The sequence below is a fragment of the Parus major genome, chromosome 1A, assembly GCF_001522545.3.
Source record: "Parus major isolate Abel chromosome 1A, Parus_major1.1, whole genome shotgun sequence".
Lineage (NCBI taxonomy): Eukaryota > Metazoa > Chordata > Aves > Passeriformes > Paridae > Parus > Parus major.
In genome coordinates, this window is record NC_031773.1 from 63870571 (window position 1) to 63895123 (window position 24553).

Sequence of the window (24553 nt, forward strand, 5' to 3'; positions counted from 1 at the left end):
CCCAAACCCCTCACACCCCCCAAAACCTCTCACATCCAAGCACCGCCGGGGGTGCCGCTCCCGCCCTGCTGTCCCGGGAGGAGCGGGCAGTTATCTGCTCGGATCAACCGCGGGGGATCCTTGCTGCGGAGGGACTCGTGCCCTGCCCCCGCCATGTCGGTAGAAGCCGACGATTTGGGATTTTTTGTTTCTTTAATTTTCTGTTTGTTGCTTTGTTTAAATCTACTCCTCTCCGCGCCCGTCACTCATCCCCCCCCCCCCCCCCGGCATCTGAGTAAAATAGTTTACACCTTTTTCTCAGAAGGAGAAAGCAAAGTGCTGCTATGCCCTCTGGTTTCCCTCTAGAGAGTTACAAAAGTTGAGTTTTGATGTCACTGCTTGGCTTACGGCCCTGTCTTTGAGAGGCACTGTTGGATCATCCTGGGTACATCAGTCGCAGTTTCTGGAAGATGGAGGACTCATGGGATGGGCAGGCCCTGCAGCCACTCTAGCCACAGGTGGCCAAAGGTGGTGCCTAATTTAAAATAAAGGAAACGAAAGGCAAATTCAGAAGAGCAACTCAGCTTTGTCACTGCAATTCCTGGTGGAAGAACTTTGTAGTTTAAGACCCCAAGCCCCAGGTCTGGTGCTGATGGAGCATAAGGAACATGCATGATCCCACTGGATCCTTCCTCTTCTGCCCCAACAAAATGGATCACTGTGCACTAAGATCTGGATAGCATGAAGGGGAAAAGCCATGTCTTTCGCCCTCATCATTAGGATAATAAGATTTTTTTATTTTTTGTTACATTACAGGCAATATAGTAAGCTCCCATGGGGTTCACTGTTGGAAATGCCTTGGCGTATGTGCAGACACTCATGATGGATAACTTTGTGTGAATTAAAGTTTGCAATGAGGCAGTTCCCTTCATTATGATAAACTACCTCTCTGTAAAGATTTTAAATACTTAGTGTTACCTCTCTGTAACACTAAGTATTTAAAATCACTTTAGTATGCGTTAAAAATTAATAAAGCAAAAGTATACCTTTCATGGAAGGGAGCTGGATTAAAATTAAAGGGCAGAAATTCTGCTAGGAGGACTTAGATCAAGACGGAGACTATTTTTTAACCGATAAGGTAAAATCTAGCCTTGCTTCCAGGTCTTGCATTCCTTTTGTTTTAGAATCCCTGGAAAGATAAATGTATGGGCAAGCTACTTGGGTCTTTGGTTTAGTGGAATCATTGTTTTAGTCCAGTTAATCCTGTTTTTAACTAATGTCTGGCAAATGGCTTTTTGCTGTTATTTTCTTTTTTCCTGAATGTCTTACTAAGCTCAGCTGTATATTAGTAGAGTGTTTCAGCCTTTGACTTGGAAGTACAGATTTAAGTGATGTAGAAGACTTTGTGACTGTTGGTGGAGTCTCAAATTGACTGTGGAAGAGCACTGGTGATGGGTCCCACCTCACATACTCTGTAGCTTACCTACCTTCATAGTCATTAATTGAGTGCCTACAGCATCTTGGAAGAAAGCCTTGGAAGGTTGTTTCTCAGGACCAAAGACAGCACAGTTCTGCTCTTCCTGTTTATTTGCTTACAAAGAATGTGTCCAACGGGTAGCAGGGGTCAGGGGAGAAATACCTACATAAGGGTCTGTATGGAAGGATTGCATATATACCTTGAGGTAAAACTTCACGAGGAGAGCTTCAGGAGTTAACTAGAGGCTGAAAGAGTAAAGGAATAGACTTCAGTCTGGTAAGTTGACAGGTACTTTTACTGGTTGAGTATGTCTAAACTTAAGGCTGTATCAGATCATGTATTGAAGAGCAGGACATGAGGAAGCTGTATTTTACTGCATTGAATTAATGCACAGGCTGACTATGTGTCTCCTCTTGGTTACTGATTTGCAGTACCATTTCAAATAGATGTAAAAAATCTGCAGTGTCCTTCTCTAATTCATACTCATCAGACTTTGGGCTTCATAAGTGGCACCACTGACTTCATTATTCTAGCTTAATTGCTTCTTTAATCAAAACTCGTAAGTTAAACTTACTGGGTTTTTGATTTTTTAATTTTTTTTTAATAAAACTTCACAGCTACTGAAGATAGAAAAATGTGTTGTTTTAAGCTTCACTGTCACTTCTGTTTTGTGCAGACTCTTGTGTGTATCTTTACTTGCTGTCCCAAGGGCAACAACCTTTTATGTTTACAAAATGAAGGCTGTTGCAACTTCCGGCATGGTTGGTGTACGCCTTTAAAATTAACTTTCCGTCCAGCTGTTCAGGTGTCACGATCCGCTAATACAAGCGAGAGTCGTGTGAGGTTCATTTGATCTCAGAGTGCAAAAAGACACAAAGGGATATCAGTTTAAATCGCAACAATGGTGTACCTTTATTTTAGTGCCAACAACGGGTTATGTGATAGACTAGAGGGTGAGAGAGAGAGAGGGAGGGAGGGAGGGAGAAAGAAAACAGAGAGAAGGGGGAGGTTGTAGCTACCAACGGACGAGACGGGGTCACCAGGATCTTCTTCCAAGGGGAGATCTTGAAGAAGTTAACTTAGAAAGTCACTTCTATAGTTTGTTTCAAAAGTGAGGGGCAGCTGGCCAAGAGGTGGGGAAATTCCTAGGCTATTGTGATGAGACCCCTTGCTCTGGGAAGCAGGTGTAAGGTACAGAACAGGCCGCTCCTTACAAGTCCGTGCTCAGCAGCAGGAATGAAGGCAGTGCACCATGGCAGCACAGCAAGTACACCTACAAACAATCACTTGGCAAGCATCCACCTAAACCAGGCCAGAACCCCTGTACAAAGTCCCTTAGGGTCTTTAGGGTCTTAGTCTCTGTTCTTGCGACAGTTTTGAGGCAAATGAAGGAAGCTTTGGACCGTTTCTTACATTAGGTCATGTAACTTGACTTGGATCTTCCTTGACTTGCATCTTGGAGGCAAAGAATGCATGGGGTCTGGCTGCATTGATGTTTAAAATGAGGAGGATAGGGTCACAGCACTTCACAGAGGAGTTCTGCTGTTTGGTCCATTCTCTGGCTAATTACAGACACCAACTAAATGTTCACAGAGACTCCCACCAAGCCACCTTTCTCTCAAGTTGCACATTATCTGAGGTTCTTTTTTACATGAACTTGACTAAAGGAATAAATATTGATATTTCTGTGTATTTTCTTGCAGCTCTTGTAAGTACTCGCATGACATCATGAATGTGGAGAACAAAAAAGTTCTAAAAAAACATAATTTGTCTGGCCTCAGTGAGAATGAGCTGCAAGTCCTGCTTCTCCAAAACGATGCATTCTTCCTCCCTGATGTAAGTTGTACTGATGTCTTAAGAGAAAGTTTTTGTTCATTAGGAATGGGAGAGGGCAAGAGAGAATGTGGAGTTCTGATCTTAACATCCAGTTATTAACACATGAAACAGGATTAGTCAGAATAAAGGAGGAATGAGAATGGCAATGTGAAACAACATTAACCCAGACTGTGAAAGGGCTGTGTACTTAAAATAATAAAAAAACCCACTCCCACAGCAGTAAAACTGTTTAATAAGTACCCAGAGACATGCATCTGGTGGAGGCCCTGTCATCTGTGATGTGTCAGGAGCAGACCTGCCCTCTGATAGCAGGAGGTGGGAAGCAAGGCTACAGCTTGTCTTGTGTGCTATTTCTGTTATCCCAACAGCATGGCTATAAAGCTGCTTAAAACAAGCAAACTAAAATGTCAGCAACTTGACCAGAGGTTTAAAAAGGGGTGAGATAAGCAAGAGAGAGTTGAAAGATCACAATAACTGTACATGATTACAGGGGGAAAGGTATGGCCAAAACCCAATTTGTTGCTTCTTCCCTATTAGACGATGAAGACTAGGAAGTGAGTGCTCCCTTCCTTTTCCAGTCCATATAGGCCTGCACAGGCCTGCACCCATTTTGGTGCTTGAGGGTATAAGAGATGAGAAGAATCTGTGAGAAGATGACCAAATTACTGCAGTCAGTTTTGTTTCAAATATGGCTCTTCCAAAGTGCATGGAGTTTTTGTACTCTGTCTTTCTACAAAGGAACCTTTGACCATATTGTATGCTATTCATTGGTTTTGTTAAATTTGGTTGAACATTCTGATTCAGCATGTGTGTATAAGGGCAATACTGTCTTCAATGTTTGGCTGTTTAAAAGTCAGTCATATCCTGTTCTGACTGCAGCTGCTCCTGGTTAAGAAATTACCAAAGTATTGCCTTTGTCTTTGGAAGGTTATAATCTCCACAGATTTGTTGATGCAACAGTTCTGTTGTTTCTTTGTTCTCTGCTGTGAAAATGCTAGTCTTTGACAAAATATAATTTTTTTATGGTATAGTGTTTTAAAGTATGTTCTACTGGCAGACTGAAGGAGTACGGTGGTGATAAGCAAGGAGAATTACTAATTGTTCCCAGTAACGAGCAAATAGTTGCAACTATTCTTGGTATTAGCCTTCAGTGCTTACTAGAAATCTGTTCAGCCGTCACCCCTGCAGGCATCATTAATTACCTGTAATTTAGAAGCACTTTAACTCCTATCAGTATTAAGTAAAATAGCAAAACCAAGAGAAAGCTGTGATCAGTGCAGGCCATTCATAAACCTGAGAGCTTGGAGGTGGGATGTTAAAGCCAATTTGGCTCTTTCCTGCTTAGAAATGCTGACTGCTTGTGTGTGTGAAGACATGGCATGTAGGAAGCTCTCAAGCAAGAGGACACCTCGGTGTTCTGTGACCTGAACTGGGGTTCAGAGTAAGAAAAATGCAACAGCACCACAACATCAGGGATTTTTACACGTTCCTTCACCTTCTCTCTGGTTCTCCTGGTTGGTTGGTTGGTTGGTTGGTTTGGAGTGTGTGTGCATGTGTGTTCATTTGTTTTGTGTTTTGGTTGGTTTTTATTTCTGTTTCTTGGCAGATGCAAGGGGACAGTGTGCTTTCTTGATGTAGCTAAATAGTGGATACCCTATTTTCATAGTTTAAGCCCCTATAAGTACCATGCAGCCACTTGCTCTCTCCCACCCTGGTGGGATGGGGAGGAGAATTGGAAAAGGGGTAAAACTTATGGGTTGAGATAAGGATACTCAAATAATTGAAACAGAATAAAATATACTAATAATAACTTTAATGAGATTAAGTGAGAGATTAATATCTCTATATTATAGATATCTATATATTATATTTATAAAGTATAAAATCCAAGAGAAACAAGTAATTCCCAGTACAGTTGCTCCCTACCCCCTGACTGATGCCCAACCCATCATCCCTGAGCAGTGGTTGGTGGATCCTGGGAAGAGGGATTTGGAGGGGACCTGTGAGAGTCCCAGTGTGATATTGGGGCTCTCTCCAAGACAGCTTTGTTTGTCCTCCTCAAGGAAGCTTTCTTGTTACAGGCTGCTCCCAGAGAAAAACTGTTACTGTGGTGCTTAGTGGTCAATGTGAAGGAGATTTTGGTCTGTGATTTGTTCTCTGGTCTGATTCTCTGTGTACCTCTTTTTTAGTGAGTAGAGGAATAAAGAAGTGCATTGATTTTTCCATATGTACTCTAATCTCAAAGCATTCTTACCATTTTATAAGCTCAAATCTTAAATGCAGGATAAACTTTACAAATAGGAAATTGTGACTCATTTGACACTGTACATATTTTTATGGAGATACTTATTCTTTGTTGTTTATTATGCTCTAGGGGTTTTTTAAATAGAATAACTGTAAACCAATCTGATTTTATGCAACTGTCTTGCATTCATTTTTGGCACTCCTAACTTTGTTGGGTTGGCTTTTCTTGGAAACAAAACATGATCAACTTCAAAACTGAAAATGCATGAGTCAGCTTAAAATACCTGATCCTCTATGCAAAAAATCTGTCTAGATTCAAGAAGTCACAGTAAACACATGTCTTTTAATCACCATTTTTCTGCAGTTAAAGCTTCATGCCTATAGGACAAAGAAAACTTCTAATGTGCTTTTCTGTTTCCTACTGTATCCTCCCCACTTTTAGACCTGCTCCTTGTACAACAAAAAAGGTCACCACTGTAAGCAGCAAAACAACTGCAACAAGCTTCATGTTTGTCGACACTTTCTCCATGGGAAATGTAAATTTCCTCGATGCATAATGTCCCATAACCTCTTGGATGGCCACACATTGAGAGTGTTGGAAACTGGAGGCATTGACGCAAAGATAGCTTCAAACTTCCAGGCTATATATGATTACAAGCATGTTGAATTCAACAGGGAACCGAGGAAGGGGTATGGTAAGTTGCAAGAAATAGTGGTCTTAAACATGATTTTGAGTTTGATAGAGGTAGAAACTGTTCTTGCCTGACTTCCCAGCTAAACCCCATTGTCCTTTTGGTGCTTTCAGTACTCAGCTACAGACCATTGGATCATTGGAAAAAGCCAGCAAAAGAAACAAAGACAACTTTGCAAACAGTGCAAACCATGCTGCATGTGCCACCTTCCGAAGGTAAATACCTTGGTAATAGTATCAACCATTTCCTTGAGGAATCAGCTTTTTTATTTTTCCTCTTGCAATATATACACATTTTTTCCCTCTCTGCTATTACGCACTTGCAAGAATGGAGTAAGCTGTAGCACAGTCATGTGGGAGAGAGAACTGCACTTTCATTGCCTAAAATACTTAATTCAAAACAGCAATTGAGTCACTGACAATAACTGACTTATGGATGCTAAATTCTGACAGTGCCTGTATATATTACAGGCTGCCGAGCTTCTCAGGCTGTTCCTGAGAAAGCAGTCTGGGAAAGAATTAAAACAATCCTCAGGGACACAAAACAACCTTGCAGGTGTTGTTATGTGTTCCTTGTTTTCCTTGCAGGAGAAAGTCAGGGGGGTGGTGAACCCCACTGACCAATGATGGTAATGTAGCAGTTTACTAACCAATAAGAGTTTCCTTTCTGTACTTTCCACGTATCTGTCTATAAAGCAGGCCTGGAGCAATAAACTAAAGGATCCTCTTGTTCTGACTCCCGGAGAGTCTGTGTCGTTCCTTCCAGCCGTTCCCAATCGGAACGACACTGACTAAGCTAGGGTTTGTAACTGTAATTGCACCTCTGTTGTATCAGCAGTGGAGTGCAGTGGAAAATTACAACTGTGATGGACATAATTTTCCACAAAGACTGGGATATTGCCAGCTAGCTGAGCCTCTGGCCCAGCAGTGCTGTTCATTCAGTCTTTTCATGCAGGTCCCAGTAGCACCGTACCTGCTCAGAACCGAGACCAGTTGCCAGCAGGAGCAGGAGATAAAGGTATGGATTGTTTCTTACCCTCCAGTCTTGAAACCAGTGGTTTTCACTGGGATTTGATTTCACGCAGCCTGACAGCTCCCTGTGGTAGTTGAGTGCAGCTTATGTGCTTGCCTTACTGTGTGCTGAAATCCATGGTACCAGATGGCCAGAGGAGCAGTGTTGGAATTTCTGACCAAGCATTGTGCAGCACTCTGTACTGTCCTGGACACATTTTTTCCTTCCTAGGAGGGTGACAGAATTTTATCTGTGCATGCAGTATCTTTCCTTGCCTTCTGTCTGTAGGCAATTAATACAGCTTTGTGAGGAGAGGTGTTGTCTTGATACACCTTCCAGTGAGTGAATGGCAACTTATAAATCTCCCATTACTCTGGGCAGAAGGACCTTGGCTTTAAAATTTGTCAGAGTCCAGTACTCTCTGAACTGGTTCTTTTAGATATTCCACACATGGATGATGTAATGTTTCATATCAAATTACAAGTGTGATGGACATAATTTTCCACAAAGACTGGGATATTGCCAGCTAGCTGAGCTTCTGGCCCAGCAGTGCTGTTCATTCAGTCTTTTCATGCAGGTCCCAGTAGCACCGTACCTGCTCAGAACCAAGACCAGTTGCCAGCAGGAGCAGGAGATAAAGGTATGACTTTTTCCAACTGTCTGATCTTGAGGTGAGCTTATCTAAAAAGAGTTGATGTCATGAAGGTGTTGTGGCTCAGCCACTTGCTCACTTCCCCCTGATCCCCAGGGGGAAGAGAAAAGAAAGAATAAAGGCAAAAAAACTTGGGACAAAATGGGGAGGAGGGAGGGAGGGAAAAATTCTCGAAATAGTAAGTGGAAGAGGAAAACCAAGCAAAAGAACACTTCTTTTTTGCCTACAAAGTCAGTCACTCATCTCATCCCACGTGCAGGCTAGCCAGTTTCCTAGCAAAGGGTAGCTAACCCTACTAAAACACCCTCTTCCTTCCTTCTATTACGAGCTTTATGTTATACAGTGTGGGATGTTTGGCGAGTTTGGGTCCTTTGCCCACTTTTGTCCCCTCCCAAGCTACTGTACAGCCTGATTCTATTAACTCTGGGGGCGGGATGAAAAACTGAGGCCTTGATGTATATCACTGTTCAGCAGAAGCTGGGGCATGAGTGTGTTAACAGCTTGTTTTGGTCAAAAATCTAAAACAGCATCTTCTTGGTTGCTGTGAAGAAAATTACATCTTATTCTAGCCATGTCCAGTACAGTGACATTTCTGATGTAGCAAAGTGATGCAAAGTCCACTGGAAACAAAATACAGACATTGACTTACAAAGCGTAGCAATTACAGTGCACAGTTCAATCACAATAATAATGGGATTCCCATTGCATATCTGTATAATACATTCACTGTCTCAATATTTACTCACTGGGTGTCGCCAGTCCCTAGGGAAGTTGAAGCTTGTTGCTGTTTTCAAAATTCTTTGGTTGGTTGTTTAGGTTTAACACCTCTGCATGGGGCTGAGCCCTTTGTTCACTCCCCCCATGTTTGTCTGGCTGACTCAGAAACATTTCTACCCCGAATCAGTCTGTTCAGCTGACATTGCTGTTTATGCACCCTCTGGTCCCCTTGGTGTGGAGACAAAGCCAGCTTCACTGCAAAAACCATGGTCATTCACACCCTGTGTTGTTCTGAGCTTCCTGACACTGCCCTTGCCCTTCATTACTGAGACTTCTTCCAGTGTCAGGGTTTTATTGTTCAGTCACAAAGCCCTGACTTTCGTGTTTGGGGTGTATGGGGAATAGTCAGATTCTGAAAGTGCTTGACTTTGCTACTGCAGTCAAATCTTTGTTATTTCTGGGATGAAGTACCAAATGCAGGATCTTCCTCTTAGAGCAAATATGGACTGCTGTGTTCTTTGCTGTAGGTAAAAAGGACAGTTCCTCTGATGAAACTTCAAAGGACAAGAAAAAAGATAACTGTGATGAGATCTGTTTATTCTATGTCTGGAAGTACTGCAAAAACAAGGGTAAGCTTTATGAAAAGTAATGTTGTTGAAGAGTTGTCTGCAGGGCACTCCTGCTCAATGGTTTGGGCCAGTGGTGACAATTGTGCCTTCTCAATAGTTTATTTTCTTTCCAGGTCATTAATAAACACAATCGGAATTACAAACATAATCAGAGAAAAGCCAAATGGCATACTTAAACCCTTTCTCCTCTGGATAATCCAGTCTATTTCAGCCCTTTTGATGGGGGCAGGCTTTGGGTACCTTTCTGTGGCAAAGCCCTTTAATTGTGTAGTGTTACCCTTTCTGTAGCTAGAAGATCAAGTTATGAGTTGACTTCATGCTGTCATCATTGACAGCTCATAAATGTATATCACCCTTTATTCCTGGTGTATCTATCCTATGTATATCAGATAATAGTCATATTCTCCCTCATTAAGTCCTTCGAAAAGTGATCTGAGGTGTTAAAATTAAAACATCTTAAAAACACACAGTGGTTGTATCAGCTAAGCTAAAGATAAATCTAATCTACTGTCTTTTTGGTGGCCAGAACAGAGGTCTGAGGGAAGAACATAAGTAATTGTATTTGGGAGCTGTCTCTGAACAGTAATTTAACTCCCAGGTTTGGCTCTTTTCCTTTATTATGAGGAGGTGCCATGACATTTCCTTTCCCTGATCTTGTCCAGTCAGTTTTTAAAGTACTGCTATTCCTCTGACCTCTTGGTCTTGACAAAGACCTTGTGTAATGTGAATGGTGTACCTGGGCGAAACTGTTAAGGTCAGGCTCAAACCAGCCATACTGTGGCCACCAGATAACAACTCTAGTAATGGTCGGAATGTTAGCATGCTTTATTTGCCACAGTGGGCTAGAAAGTTGTAAGATGTTTGGTCCATACTTGCATGTGGAGTGTCAGAAGAAAACCCTTCAGGTCTTGGCAACCACCCTGTGATTTCTAAGGGATTAAGGAAGAGAGAACCAAATATATCAGTGTTTAAGTGATGTGTAGACTAGACTTTTTACAGCTGAGATACATGGTTGTGTGACACATAACATGCACTTCCTACCTGTGGCACTCCTCTCCCAGCTACCAGTGTTGTGTCTCAGCAAAGGGAAGGTTCTGGTGTCTTTCAAATATATTTGGCAGTGTATATATATGTTGTTTTTCTTGGTAAGACTGCAGAAACACACTCCCCTTTTCAGCACTCTGTCTTCATTGCTTATACCAAAACCCAGGAGAGAAAGTCTCAAGATATGAAAGATGCTGGTTCTATTCTGTTTTTTTCTTGTATTGCTCTTTGTGTTATTGACTGCAGAGTTCTTGACTATGTCTGATTTTGTTACAGATAAATGCAAATCTGTTCATTACCGTTTGCCATATAAATGGGAGATACATGATGGGTTGGACTGGCATGAACTTCCCATGATGGAGGAAATTGAAAAGGCATATTGTGACCCAAAGAACAGCAGGTGTAGTAATGCTGTACTCTTTGCTTGGAGTACTGTGAATTGAGCCTGTGTAGGAAAACTTGTATTTTCTTCCTAAAGATGTCTGACTTCTCAGTTTATGATTACTGAGCTTCTTAGAAGGTGGGAGGATGTAAAAATGAGAAATTTTCCTTTTGAAAAAGCAAAGTAAGAGAGATTGCATGAAAATCCCACTCCAGTTTTGTCTTCTGAAAATAACAAAACTGTATCTTGCATTTAAAACTCTGTACAAGGTAAAAAGCCGCTGGAATACAGTGAAATTACTAGTATTTCAGATCATTAATCAGTGTTTTTACAGTAACAAAGTTGGGCCTTTTGACAAGATTTCAGAGCTGGTCCTTCTCTAGGGCTATTTCTTTACTACAACTAGCATCATATAACAATAACAATAATAGTGGTCTATTATGTGCCTAGAGTCCTTTTATGAAATGTCCTTTGTGTAAGCAACCCATCTATTTTTTCCTCTTTTATTTCTATTTTAAGAGTGTGTTTTTCTTTTAACTCCTTTGTAAAAATTCCCACTCAAAGCCACCTGGATTCATAGGGCACCCCAATTCCATTCACAAAATGGTATTCTAGTTTTGGCCCATGCCTCTTAAGGCACCAGATTATTTTGATTTGCAGTTTTCTGTAGATCACAAGCAATATTCCCAAGAGGAGGCTGCCATCAAAGTCTTCCTGCCTGGGAGTTAACTTTTCAAGCTTCACAGGAGTAAGAACCCAGGTGCCTCCAGTGATGAATGCAGTTTACAGAACTCACAGCTGTGGTTGCTGTGATTGCATCCTTTGTAACCCCAGAAAAATAGCAAAGTTGATAGGCTGCAGGTGTTTGCTGGCAAATTCAGTCACAGACTTTGCATGTTCTGCTTTTGTACTGACAAAGACTGTAACCATGCTTAGTTATCACAGAAGTTCCTTTTGTCACAGTGTACTTGGAGCCTGATACTGTCTGTAAAGCTGGCACTGCCACATGTAATTGAGGTGGCATTTGGTGTATCACAGGCCAGAGTTCACTTCTGAAGCTCGGAAATGGTTTTCAGAGCTGCCATGTGCTGTGGGAAATAAATACTCTCATTTCAGATCTAATTAAATTTGGTTACATTATATTAAAGAAAATGGCACCAGCTTAAACTGGGGATTAGAGGGTAAAATATGCACTGCTAACTATAATAAAACTGAGTTTGTCCTTACAGCTTGCCAAGTAGGAACATAAATTTCCAGACAATGACCTGCTCTTCTTCTTTGGTTCGACGCCTCTCTACACCATCATCAGTCACAAAACCAACATTCGTACTGACCACACAGTGGATTTGGTACTGGAAGAACAACCAAGACAGGTGGATTGAATATGGAAAACAGGTGAGTTCACATCCTGTGCTTTGAGTCACTTCTGCAGGAATATATGGAGCCTCTCTGCATCATTTCCCCTTTTCTCAGCAGGATTAATTAAGTGAATCCTTGTGCATGAATTTTACAGCATTGAAGCTGTAAAGGCACTTCACTGAAGGCAGTGAAGCTGAATCTGTTCATAACAGACATGATAAAATGCTGACAGGTTGGAGGGAAGAGAGCTCCCTTTTGTAGTTGTCTGTGGCTCCTACAGAGATTTAACATATAGACACTGTCCTTAAGATACATGCTAAGTAGTTGCCTCTTTTTTAAGCATTGCCCTGCTTCCTTAGACATGTAAGTGTTGCTCTGCTCTCTCAGATCAAGTGCAGTCTTTTTCCACGTATGTCCAAGTCCTCTGATGAGAAAGTAATCTATCTGAAAAATGCAGGAAAATAAATCTGTATAGAATCTCACCTTCCACCAAGGCAGATGAATATACCACATATGGTTTTACAGTATAGCAGCACAAATGGTAGAACACAATGATCCAGGGACTTGGAAAATTGCACAGGGAAAGGTGTTGGATAGAGCACAGTTTAAAAGACTCAGAGTAACCTCAAAGAGTATTCAGCCTCAAGGATTCACCCTGAGAGGTGTCCCAGGTCCAGGAGAGATCACAGCTGTGCAGCTGCTCCTTAGCAGGAGCAGGAAGAGCTTGCAAGGAGCTCATTCAGGCTTTCCTATCTGTGGAATGAAGTGGTTTGCTCATAGTTAAATCACAAGCAAAGTAAAAGGTAAGAGTGAGAGTTGTTATGCCTGCAACTTTTTTTTTTCCTTGACAAGTTAGTCTTGGAAGAACCACCTGCTATTCATGCATTAATTACATCATCAGTGTTTGTTTCCAAGCTCATATACACCAATGCTCAGCATGTCACCCAGTTCCTTCGTGGGTTTTCAGATAGTAGGTTGGAACTAGAAAAGTTCTTGGCCTAGGCCTTTGCTTCCTTTTGAGCCTGAACCAAACTAACTCTGGTTTGGTAAGGAGTGAAGTGATCACACCCGGTGGCAGCTCAGCCCCACCCCCTCCCCTCCCTGGGACTAGGGAGAGAGTGAGAAAGCTCATGAGATGAGATAAAGACTAAAAGATAAAGTAAGAGTGTGTGCCCAAGCAAAGCAAAACAAGGAATTCATTTCCACTTCCTTTGGACAGGCAGGTGCTCAGCCCAGGAAAGCTGGGCTGCATCACAGGTCACAGTGACTTGGGAAAACAAACACCATCACTCCAAATGTCTCCCCCCTTCCTTCTCCCCCCAGCTTTATATGCTGGAGTGACACTGTATGGTCCGAGATGTCCCTGTGGCCAGTTGGGGTCAGCTGTTCTGGATGTGTATCCTCCCAATGCCTTGTGCCCTCCAGTCCCATCACTAGTGGGGTGGGAGAGGAGCAGAATCCTTGGCTCTGTGCATGCCTAAACTAAATAGTAACTAAAACATTCCTGTGTTATCAGCACTGTTACAGCACAAATCCAATACACAGCCACTACCAGCTACTTGGAAGAAATTTAACTCTACCCCAGCCAGAACCAGCACAACTTGTTACAGGAATTTAAATGTGTGTCCATCACTACTATTTATGTATTTGTGTTTATGTTACAAATATTCAGTACTCAGCCTCAGGCCACCATAGTTCTGGGTAGATTCTTCGTCCTCCTGTTATTGGCTCTTCTTTCCCTCTACTCCAGCTAGTTATCCAGGGTTTAGCCTGGCCATACTTCTCATTCTATTTCTTTTTTTCTCTTCTCCCCACAAAGGAAGAAGAGAACAGTGTGACCTCACCATCTTCTGCTGTTATTGAGAATTTGTATCAAGCAGATCCATGTGCTGTTGTATATTTCCCAGCTGGCGAACATAAATATGAACTCAATTTTAAAGGTAGTAATTTTAAAGGTTCTCATCTACAACTATGCAGTGCTTTATAGTCTCACAAAGTCTCCCAGCTTTTAGAAGCTATGACTTCCTTTCCTGACACCACTGGTTTCCCTTACTTGAAGTGAAGTTGTGATGGCCCAGAGGCCATCTTTTGGCCCTTACAAAAGTAACCTTGCCACCTTATTCTTGACACTCCCCAGACTCACATCTGACCAGAAGTCATAGTCTTCACATAAAATCATATGAACCGTAGATCTGTCGATGGTAAAAAATATGAGTTAGGCATCTTTGTGCTGCTGTAGTAAAGAGCATGAGTGGCTTGAGGGAGCAAGCACAGGCATAGTGCACAGATAGGTACAGGTTCAATCACAGAGTTACAGGAAAGACAGGAATCTTATACAGCCTTTGTGCAAATATTCCTCAGCAAGTAGAACTGACAGTGAATATGCAATTTTCATTAAAGAATGACTGATGATGACAAGATGACCCCATCTTGTAGACTTATTCATGATTTTTTTTTCTTGCTCTTTTTTCTCCTCAAGAAATGACTCAGACAAACACTGCTTTTAAAACTCGAAGACAGGTCTGCAGGCGACCAAAGTTTGTGTCTTCTGAAGATGTGCATAAGATAAAGACAGGGTAAGTGCTCTTTAGGTTGGTTTTTCATATTTCAGAAATAATTACAAGGCAGAATGGCTCCTAGTGCCAGCAGTGGTTGTACAAAGAACACAGGTGCTGCTGGTGAAAGCCTATCCATGGGGCTGAGCAACAGAAGCTGTATCACAAACTGTAGTCCTGGTGCATCACCTGCTGCCTGGGGTACACGTTACTTCAGGTACTTCGGCCATAGCTGTTACTTCAAAAAGCAAGTGCAAGAGGCCTGTGGTGGTTGAATGGCAGCATGCAGGGCCCACCTTATGGACTGAGGCTCTTTCCCAGTTTCTTTGTGATTTATTTTGTTAATTTTGAAATACAGGAATTGGCCAAAAGGAATGCTCCAAATCTGAGTGTTTGGAGCAGTACTAGAATTACTAACACTTCATTTTCTGTCTGTTTGCAAGCAGCCAAGGGGATTCTTCTATTCCAAATCAGACCTGCCCTAGTCACTGGGATGCATCTGCACTGCCTGAATTGGGATACAAGGTATTTTTTTTTTCTCCTTCTTGTAATTCTCATGGAAAGGCACAGTTCAGAGCTTAACTGAATCAACTGTAACTGCATAGATGCTAAAAAGGGATAGGTGTAATTTCTTGTGTGGGTATACTAAAGATCTAAGTGATCTCCTAAGGAAGGGCTCATGAAACAGGTGCCAAATTGCCTTGAACTTCAACTGCATTATAGGTGTTAATCTACATACTGAAAACTCACCAAACCAAAAACTCAAAACTCGAAATACCAAACCCAAAACTCACCAAATTCAAGACAGGAAGAGTAAGTTTGAATTGGAGATCCAGGAAAGGACGTCTCTATATACTCCAGTACATATATCACAGATCTGAGCACAGACCTTGGCCTCAAGAAATGGCAGAAATAAAGATCTACAACCATAAAATAAAAAAAAAAATATTGCAGTGATGTCTTCCACAAAACAAACCCAACCCTCGTCAACCCAAAGTCTATGTTCTTATTTGATCTACCAAGACCAAAATGTGTGGGTGTAGACCAAAATGTGTGTTAAGATTACTAGGTCCTGCAGTCCTTCTGGAAGAGCAGCACAGTTTGTGGAAGTACTACAGGACTCTAGAAAAAAAGACTTCTTCATGTTACACTTGCCCTTTGTGTAGTGGTTTTGACCTTGCTTGAGGAACAGAGGCATAAGAGGTTTTCTTTGTTGGCTGTGTCACAGAATCTTGTGTGATGCTGACCAGGTTGTGTTGGCACAGATACCCTGGGGGCTGAGGAGCACCAGTGTGAGTCTGTGTGTCAGTGTCATGGGTGGAGTAAAGCACTTCACTTACAAGAGAGAAGGAGTGCTCTGTTGTTATAAAATCACCACCTAACAAAATTTGGTAGTGAAGGTGACGGTGCTTCAACAAGATTTGATGGCAAAGTACACTTGATTATTTACTGCATAGAGGACAGGGTCAGACAAAACTATTAGAGAGATCCTCCTGTTGAGCCATGAATTTCATAGAGAAAACATGAAATAATGATGATGAGAGTGTGTGGGAATCTGGCAGGCAGCCCATTTGAAGATTTGCCTGTGGTATTTGGAGCTCAGTGGAAGTAACAAAGGAATCTGCTCTTCCCTTGGCTTATCAGCACCTTAACTACAAGTGTAAATTTTTCCAAAGAATACCAGAAAGACAGGTAGCTCTGTTCTTTTTAGGTCTCTTGAGCTGTATATACTTAATTGCTTCCCATACTTGCTCTGAAAACTTGTCTGAGTTTTAGTTGAGTACATTTGTTGAGGTGTTTCTGGAGTCACTGGGGTGAATGTGGGAGGCTTTGGAATGTACTGCACAGATCCATAGTACCTTTTGGTTGTAAGTGTGGGTGGGGATGTGTGAGTAGAAGGATTGCCTTGTTCTCTAGAGCTCAGTTTGCTTGCTGAGTTGGCACCTAAGAAAACATCTCTTAATTTGTGAGTGCCTTTCACAGGAAAGGAAAAGTGATAATGCCTATGATACCTGTTCACACTAGAAGTGAAAGCCTGGGCTAGATTAAATCTTTCTGTGGGACCCTAAGCTTGTTTTTTTGCAGTAGGTAATATTGGCAGTGGCTGGGATTCTGCATGCTTGTGGTGACCATTGTAAGAGCTGACAGCTACAACTCGATGAACTGCCTTCTCTTCACACATGGACAAATAATCCTGGCAAAATCTGCTGCACTGCAAGTGATCCATTTTAAAAAAGAACCTGTGAGATAGGCAGAAAGTCATCTTGTCTTTAAATGAGTACCTGTGTTTTGGAAATATTTCTTCTTTTTCTAGTACTGCTGTGTCTTAATCTGTAAGTCATTGAGAGAAGTTCTGTAGAAAGAAGTGTATAAAATACACAATGGAAATTGGTAACACTGACTGGAAAATTGGTGTGAATTTCTCCTGTCTTTGTTTTAACAAAGCGAAACTAGTAGCTAAAGGGGGAAAAAAAAAAGTTTATTATATCCTGAAACTTCATGCTGGGTTTAAAATTGTCTCTTTAATGTCCAACTGAGAAAAGTGTGCAGTGGATGTGGGGTTTCCTGTCAGTCTTTGTGGGGCTGATATGCTGCTGAATCCTGGCCACATGCAGACCAAGGTTTGCTGCACTGTACCAGGCACAGGATGCAATGTGAAGAGTGTCTGTGCATTGTAAATATAACTTCTGGTGGGGTCACTGCCACCAGTACCAACCCTGCTCCTTCCAAAGCCCCAGTGAAGTACAGCTCAGGGTGTGAGTCACAGAGTACTGCTCTTGTGCAGTCATACTCTGGTGGGAATTGCTGCCAGAGCAGTGATTCCTTCTCTGCTTTGGGAGCTCTGCTCCTTAATAACAGGGTAGCAAATGCTCTCACTGAGTGGGATTTTCCTCTTCGTGCTTAAAGGTGACAAATGCGGAAGCAATTGTGTAATTATGCCATATCAGCCTTCAACAGCAATGTGGTGCTGTGAGCCTTTATTAGCACTAGAAGCATTATTGGGGAAATAAGGACAAACCCACAAAGTTTTCATAGAAAGGAGAACAACTTTGTTGTCTGGAGGCCATTGTATGATAAAATAATGGAAGTACCTTTCTTACAGGATTAGGCCTTGTGTAACATGGCTGAGCCTTTGTTTTACCTAGAAAGGTTACAGTTCCTGAGGAAGAGACCATAGAATATGCTGGGTTGGGAGGGACCCATTGGGATCATTGAGTCCAACACCAGGCCCTGCACAGGACCCCAAGAATCACACCATGAGCCTGAAAAATGCAGCAGAGCAAAAGCACATTTGTAGTTTAAGTGGCAATTTTTCATAAGTTTGCAGATGACATCAAGCTGAACACTGTAGGTAACACACTTGAAGGACAGGGCCATCCAGAGGGATGTGGACAAACTCAAGTGGTCCATGGGAATCCCATGAGGTTCAGCAAGTACCAGTGCTGCACCTGGGCCAGGACAACTCCTGGGGTCAATCCAGGCTGGAGATAAGCAGATGGAGCAGCCCTGGGAGAAGGATTTGGGGATACTAGTGGTGAGAACTGGATATGCCCTGAAACCCCCTTGTGCTGAGCTGATGAGTTACAAAGGCCTGGAGTGACAGGGCAAGGGGGAGTGGCTTCAAACGTGACAGAGAGTAGGTTTAGATTGGGTAATTGGAAGAAATTCTTCCATCTGAGGCTAGTGAGGAGGCCCTGGCACAGGTTGCCTGAGAGGCTGTGGCTGCCCCATCCTTGGAAGTGTCCAAGGCCGGGTTGAAAGGGGCTTGGAGCAACCTGGGATAGTGGAATGTGTCCCTGACCATGGCAGGAGGTAGCACTGGTTGGGTTTTAAGGTCCCTTCCAACCCAAACCATGTTGTGATTCTAAATAAAAGATGTAGTACTGAAATATACAGCAGCTTGGGCTGTGGTGCCACAGAGTGTGTAGACAGTACTTGCACATCCTGATTGTTTTATGTGCTATAAAACTTTGGAAAATGCTCCTGTATTGAGACATGGAAAATTTCACTCAACTTTTTAAAGGCTTTTAAATAAATTCAAAGAAATACTTCTTTCTTGTGCAGCTGACTTTATTCTTAATCTTTAGAATACTTCCCTGTGAGTGATCTCCTCATTAGTAAGTACTTATATGTAGCTGTGAAACACAAGTTTTATCCGATTTTATTTCTCTCTAAGCTCAGCCTTCTAAAACAGGGACCTTTTCTGGTCCTTTTTGTCTGGTAGGGTAAGATGTTAGTTTCCTTGTTACCTTTTAGGATGGCCACAGCTTTCCTGCTTAAAACACTTTGGAACGTGGGATGTTGGGATTTCACTTTGTTATCGTGAGTCCCCACTTGGCTTAAGTTGTGATAAAGTGGAAGGTATTACCAGGTGACATCAGCCTCCCAGCATCACACTTTTGCAGTTTATAGAGATAAATGTTGATTCTAGAAGATTAAAGACATGAATTACTTTGGAGAAAAAATGGAAAATTTATGCATGACAAAAGCAAGCAGAAGAGCTCAAGTAATGTTTTAATTATGTTTTGCATTTAATACTCTTTGGGAAAAATGAGCATTTCTTAATGGTTTTTTAAACACAAAATGTATGGTTAAATAAAAGGATAGTGGCTAAATAGACTTTGTTTCTTTTGGAAAAGGAGATGTATTTGTTTAAGCAAGTATTAAGTGTCACGTTTGTTTAGAAATGTAGGGGTTTTTTTCTGAAGTCCATACTTAAGCGAAGCTTTCTGAGTTCTAACTTTGAAAAGGTAAGGCACTACAATGCCAGGAGGTTGTTTGTGTTTTGTTTGTTTCATCTGCAATAGCTGAAGTTCTTGTAAATGTCTAATTACAAATGTTGCTGCTATCTAACATCTTTTGTTCTTAATTTGCTTTAGATATAAAACTGACACTATCTGGAATAATCTGTCAGATTTTCTTTTTGCAATTTCTGTTCCATTGATATTTAAAGTTCCAAGTGTCAAGTCTTGGAGATAATAAACCTTTCAGCATCCTTCCTGAAGAGAGGTGAGGTGTCCTTGCAAAGCAGGAGTGACATTCTGATTTACTTGATATTTGGTTACTCACATAGTCATGATCTAAAGCATTTAATTACCCTTCATAAGCATAGTTTGGGGAACCTTCTGAAAGTGTATCTGCTGGAATTGGGCTTCTGCGTTTCCTGAGCTTACTGCAGCCTCATGCCTTCTTTTGCTTTGGTTTGTATTTTATAGGCAGTGGTGATCAGCAATGCAACCTCTGAATACAATGGAATAAAGCAGCAGTTTCATCAGACTATGAAAAATTACAGCATCCTTAAAATACAGAGGATTCAGAATCCATCCCTCTGGAAGGTGTTTCAGTGGTTAGTACTTGTTTCCCTGTCCTTATGAGGTGGCAGTCTCCAAGAACAGGTTGTCTCGTATATGCTTTCTAGGAAAGAAAGGAGGTTGCCACCTTTGCCTTAACATGACTGGTATTTCATTATTAGCAGTTTCAGGAGTGAGAATGGTGTGTGAGGCCTCCCACAGAATGCCAGTGCTCTGTGGGGAGGTTCCCTTTGCATGGCTCCTTGGAAGAGGGAGAGAGGAGCATGGAGAGAAAGATGTGCATGATGCAAAACTGAGATGAGGATACCCACAGGGATGTGGAACAGCAGTTGTCTCGGGGATGGAGCAGTAACTGCCTGCTGCACACGTCCTCTTGTTTGTTACAAATCTTTATCCATTAGGGTATATGAAATGCTAAGAACAGTAAGGCTGTATGGGCCTTTTTGTTCCAGTCAGATTTTATTTAAGGTGCTTTGCTGAACAAAGGCAGTATTCACCAAGAAAGAATCCTTTTGTTTTAACCTGATGATCCCTGAGTTCCAGAGCTCCTTTCTGGTTTTCAACATCTGCATCATTGATGTTGAACTCTCCGGGTACTTAGGCCAAGCTGGATACCAGCAGATTAGAGCTGGGGCTCAACCATGTTCAAGTTAGTTTGATGTAAGATTAAGCTGTTGCTTAGAACAATTGTCTAGTTTAAAACAAGAGTAAGTGTTCAAGGACTGTATGGAATGGTAATGGAGTAGAAAAATACTGCTCAAGTAAGTGCTTTTACCCGCAAAATGATGGAACTCAGTTATCAGCTACTGATTTCATAAAACCTTTTAATCTAGCAAAACATAAGAGACTTCAAAACATGTAATAGTGCATACCTTTTATCCTTCTCCAATGAGGTAATTAAGGTAAGCAGGCAGAGTTTACATTGTCATGTCCAGAGGATGATGGAGTAATTTGGGTTGGAAGAGACCTTAAAGCTCATCCAATCTGCCATGGACAGGGACATCTTCCACAATCCCAGGCTGCTCAAGTCCCATCCAACCTGGCCTGGAACACTTTCAGGGATGGGGCAGCCACAGCTTCTCTGGGCACCCTGTGCCAGGCCTCACCACCTTCACAGTAAGTTCTTACTGAAGACATTTCAGTCCGTTGCTCTTAACTTTTCATTTACTAATTTACAAGTTGGAAGGATTCTTTCCTCCCCCTCGCTCTCTTTAATTTATAGCTGATGACTTTCTGAAGAATATCACTGTCTTATCTACTTCAGCAGCTTCTGAAAACCTGAGAGGTGGTTGGATGCTGTTGAATAATGATGGGAAATACAAGTTGAGCTTTTTGTTGTGATTTCTCTGTTGACCCTGTTCAAAGGTCAGTCTGACTCAGGCCTCAACCAGTGAGGTGAGCAGTGAGCAAAGCAGGCTGGGTTTGTGTCCTGGCCTCATCTCAGCATCACTGACCACTCGCAGGGGCAGGAGCTGGGGCTGTGGCATGGAGCACAAGCTTTGAACCACTGTGGAAGCACAGAGCCTCTGTGGTTAATGCTGCCTCCACTCCATTGAGAGCTTGGGTGGGAAGGGACAAGACACCTTAAAGCCCAACCAGTAGGGCCCTACAGAGGAGTGAAAGGTTGGTACAGTGGCAACTAGAATAGTGTCAAATGCCTAAATTCCTGAGTAAAGCCAGAATTACCTAGAATTGCTGAGCAGTGGTGTCAGTACAGTGCTCATCTCATACTTATTCATCATGCTGCTAGTGTGTCTCATCTTCTGAGAGGAGAGAGCAGGCTGGAAACCTCATCCAGCTGACATTTACATGGATGTCACCTAGTTGTTTGAATTGTTTAAAAAACCTCTTTTCCCCTTTTCTTCCATGGCTCACAGTCTCCTCCCCTTCATTTTTATCAGGCAAAAAGAGAAGATGAAAAGGGAAAATGGAGGAAAGGAAGTCCAGGAAAAACTCCTGTTCCACGGAACTGATGTCACCTCCATGAAAACGATCTGCACTCAGAACTTTGACTGGAGAATTTGTGGAAGCAATGGAACTAACTACGGGAAGGGTATGTAGAAAGTGAGATGTCTGCTGAAACTCCCCTGATAGTGGAGCAATCCAAGTTCTGAAGTCTTTAACTACAGAAGGTGAAAAAAAAGATACAAATTGTTATTATGGCCCTTCTTAAGAGGGCCAGGATTAGCTTTGGGTTGGGAGTAAGTCTTCTCACGAAGTGTGAAGTGCATTACTGCAGGGGTTTGGTGTAGAAGGCATTTTCTCATGTCTGAGGTCATAATTTCAATTTACAAGAGAAATTAGTTTGTATGGCAGGGAGCAGAGGGGTTTGCATGCCCTCAGTGTGATTGTGGAAGGTCTTCATGTTTTCTTGTCTGTTCCTCTCATCATAACACACAGACCCTGCAGTGTGCTTATTGATATAGCTTATAAAAAATTACTCCTAAAATTGAAATACTGAATGGAAATTGCATAGTGCAGTCCCCTTCCTTGCAAAAATTTTTGTGGTATTCTGTAAACTGAGTAAGAGAATTCCTGAAAGTTGAGTCAGATACCTCCTGAAAACCCAGGGGATGCTCAGATTTTGCTGTCACTGTATAGATTCTCCTCACAACCACATTTTCATCTCATTTTCTAGGAAGTTACTTTGCTAGAGATGCTTGCTATTCCCACACCTACTGTCAGGCTACGCCACAGGGACGCATGATGTTTGTGGCTCGCGTTCTGGTTGGAGACTACGTTAAAGGCAACGCAACCTACGTCCGTCCCCCACAGAAGTGTGCTGACAAGATGTGGTTTTATGACAGCTGTGTGGATGATGAGTTAAATCCTTCTGTTTTTGTTGTCTTTGAAAAACACCAGATATACCCTGAGTACATAATAGAGTATAAAGAGGAGAGAGTAAGAGAGCAGAACGAGGTGGGAATAAGAGCATATAGAGAAGTGGGAATAAGAGAGCAGAAAGAGCCAGGAATAAGACCATACAAAGAGGCAGGAATAAGAGCATATGGAGAGATGGGAATAAGACAGCAGAAAGAGGCAGGAATAACAGCATATGGAGAGGTGGGAATAAGACAGCAGAAAGAGGCAGGAATAACAGCTTATGGAGAGGTGGGAATTAGACAGCAGAAAGAGGCAGGAATCAGAGAGCAGAAAGAAGCAGGAATAAGAACATATAGAGTGGAGGGAATAAAAGAGTGTAAAGAGGAGAGAAGAAAATGTGTTATATCTTAGAGGAACATGGCAGTTTGTATCCCTCTTCTTTCTTTTTAGTACAGTTCTTTGGGATGTTAATCCAAACAGTTTTTGCATTGAGGAGGGCTGGCAAAGCAGATGTTACGTTTGTTGCAAGTGCCTTTCTTCTCTTCCTCTTAAATGAAGCATAAACATTTCGGTAAACTTCGAAGGAAAATCAAAATTGTGGAATGGGAAATTGAATGTTATGACTGCTGTGGGCAAATAATTATAAATGCATAGTCTAAAAAAATAGAATTTATTTTCACAAACAGTTAAAAGAAAAATTAACAGTACAGTAGTTTTTAAGGAAGCTTTCTGGTTTTTAGTAGCCAGAGATTCTTTTTAGTGCAAAATTCATCTGTTCTTGATCCTCTCATCTATCATTATTATAAACAATTCAGTGTAGGTAATAATGACTTGAGTTTGTTTTCAAAGCACTGCTTGTTAATGCTGGTACATGTTTCGAGTTAAAACGGTAAACAAAAAAGAAAAAGCGTATTTTCAGTCCGTATTGTTAGTTCTCGATAATTTTCATCTGTACAATGGCAGATGGAACAGAAAGTTGTTGAATCAGATTCTTTGTGGAAATTTGCAGTAACTTGCTGTAACCTATACAAAAGCAGAGCTCAACTGAAACTGAAAGCCACCACATGTGAGTAAGCAGACACCAAAATTTGGTGGTTTGGCTGCAACTAATGACTGTAAGGACACAAAGGCTGTGTCCCAACAAGCCAGGCTTTCCAGTGGATGTGGCTCTGTAGCGCAATAGGACAGGAGAAACTTCTTAAGGAGCATAGAGATATTCTGTCTTGTTTTTGCATTAATTTTCGTTTTTCCAGACATAGAAGGGGACTGAAAGAGACCAGTTAGGTTCTTTCAAGGCCAGTGATAGTACTGCTGTCCTAAGGTACCATCTGCATGTTCTGCTGCCTGCTTGCGTGGGGCAGGGTGCTGACAAGTGAGGAACCTCTTTGTGTGTGGGTGATCCAGGGTCAGAAACCTGTGCAGTTTCTACTGGATGCTAGCAGGGAGCCCGTAAGTGGATCAAACTGAAGGCCCTCTGTACAAAATGCCATATTCAGGCTGTTTAGCTGTTCAGAGTGAAACTGTGAGTGAGGACAGAGGAACAGTATTTTTTACCTTCAGATAAGCTTTACAGAAACATCAACAGCATCTAAGGTTTTTGCATATGTGATACAAATATGTCAGCCACTTCAAAGATAGCGCCTTCTTTCCAAGAACAGAAAAGATAAATCCAGAAAATCTTATTAAAACTACTTAGAACTAAATGAAAACATGCGTGGAAGATTTTAAGACTTTGTAATACCTCTCTTTCTCTTGCTTGCCTGTAGAGTTCCTGAATTACTAAGCTTGTGGTATTTGCAAATAAAACCTGTTTTCAGGCACTTTTAGTGTGCAATTTGTCT

General features: G+C 41.8%; 1 protein-coding gene across 2 annotated transcripts in view; it reads left to right on the forward strand.

Annotated features, from left to right (window-relative positions):
- The window catches only part of LOC107204529 (zinc finger CCCH-type antiviral protein 1-like), a 25168-nt gene extending 636 nt beyond the window's left edge, over positions 1–24532 (forward strand). Inside the window, exons 2-15 of one of the 2 annotated variants that reach the window (XM_015627824.3) lie at positions 3160–3292; positions 5979–6231; positions 6342–6443; positions 7183–7245; positions 7817–7879; positions 9136–9237; positions 10558–10681; positions 11893–12058; positions 13842–13962; positions 14502–14598; positions 15021–15102; positions 19794–19924; positions 21791–21942; positions 22528–24532. In XM_015627824.3, the coding sequence (XP_015483310.1) occupies positions 3160–3292; positions 5979–6231; positions 6342–6443; positions 7183–7245; positions 7817–7879; positions 9136–9237; positions 10558–10681; positions 11893–12058; positions 13842–13962; positions 14502–14598; positions 15021–15102; positions 19794–19924; positions 21791–21942; positions 22528–23123 (2185 nt within the window). In that variant the 3' untranslated portion in view covers positions 23124–24532. The remainder of the gene's footprint in view (positions 1–3159; positions 3293–5978; positions 6232–6341; positions 6444–7182; positions 7246–7816; positions 7880–9135; positions 9238–10557; positions 10682–11892; positions 12059–13841; positions 13963–14501; positions 14599–15020; positions 15103–19793; positions 19925–21790; positions 21943–22527) is intronic. The other variant, XM_015627825.3, reaches the window with a different exon arrangement.
- The last annotated feature ends 21 nt before the right edge of the window (positions 24533–24553 follow it).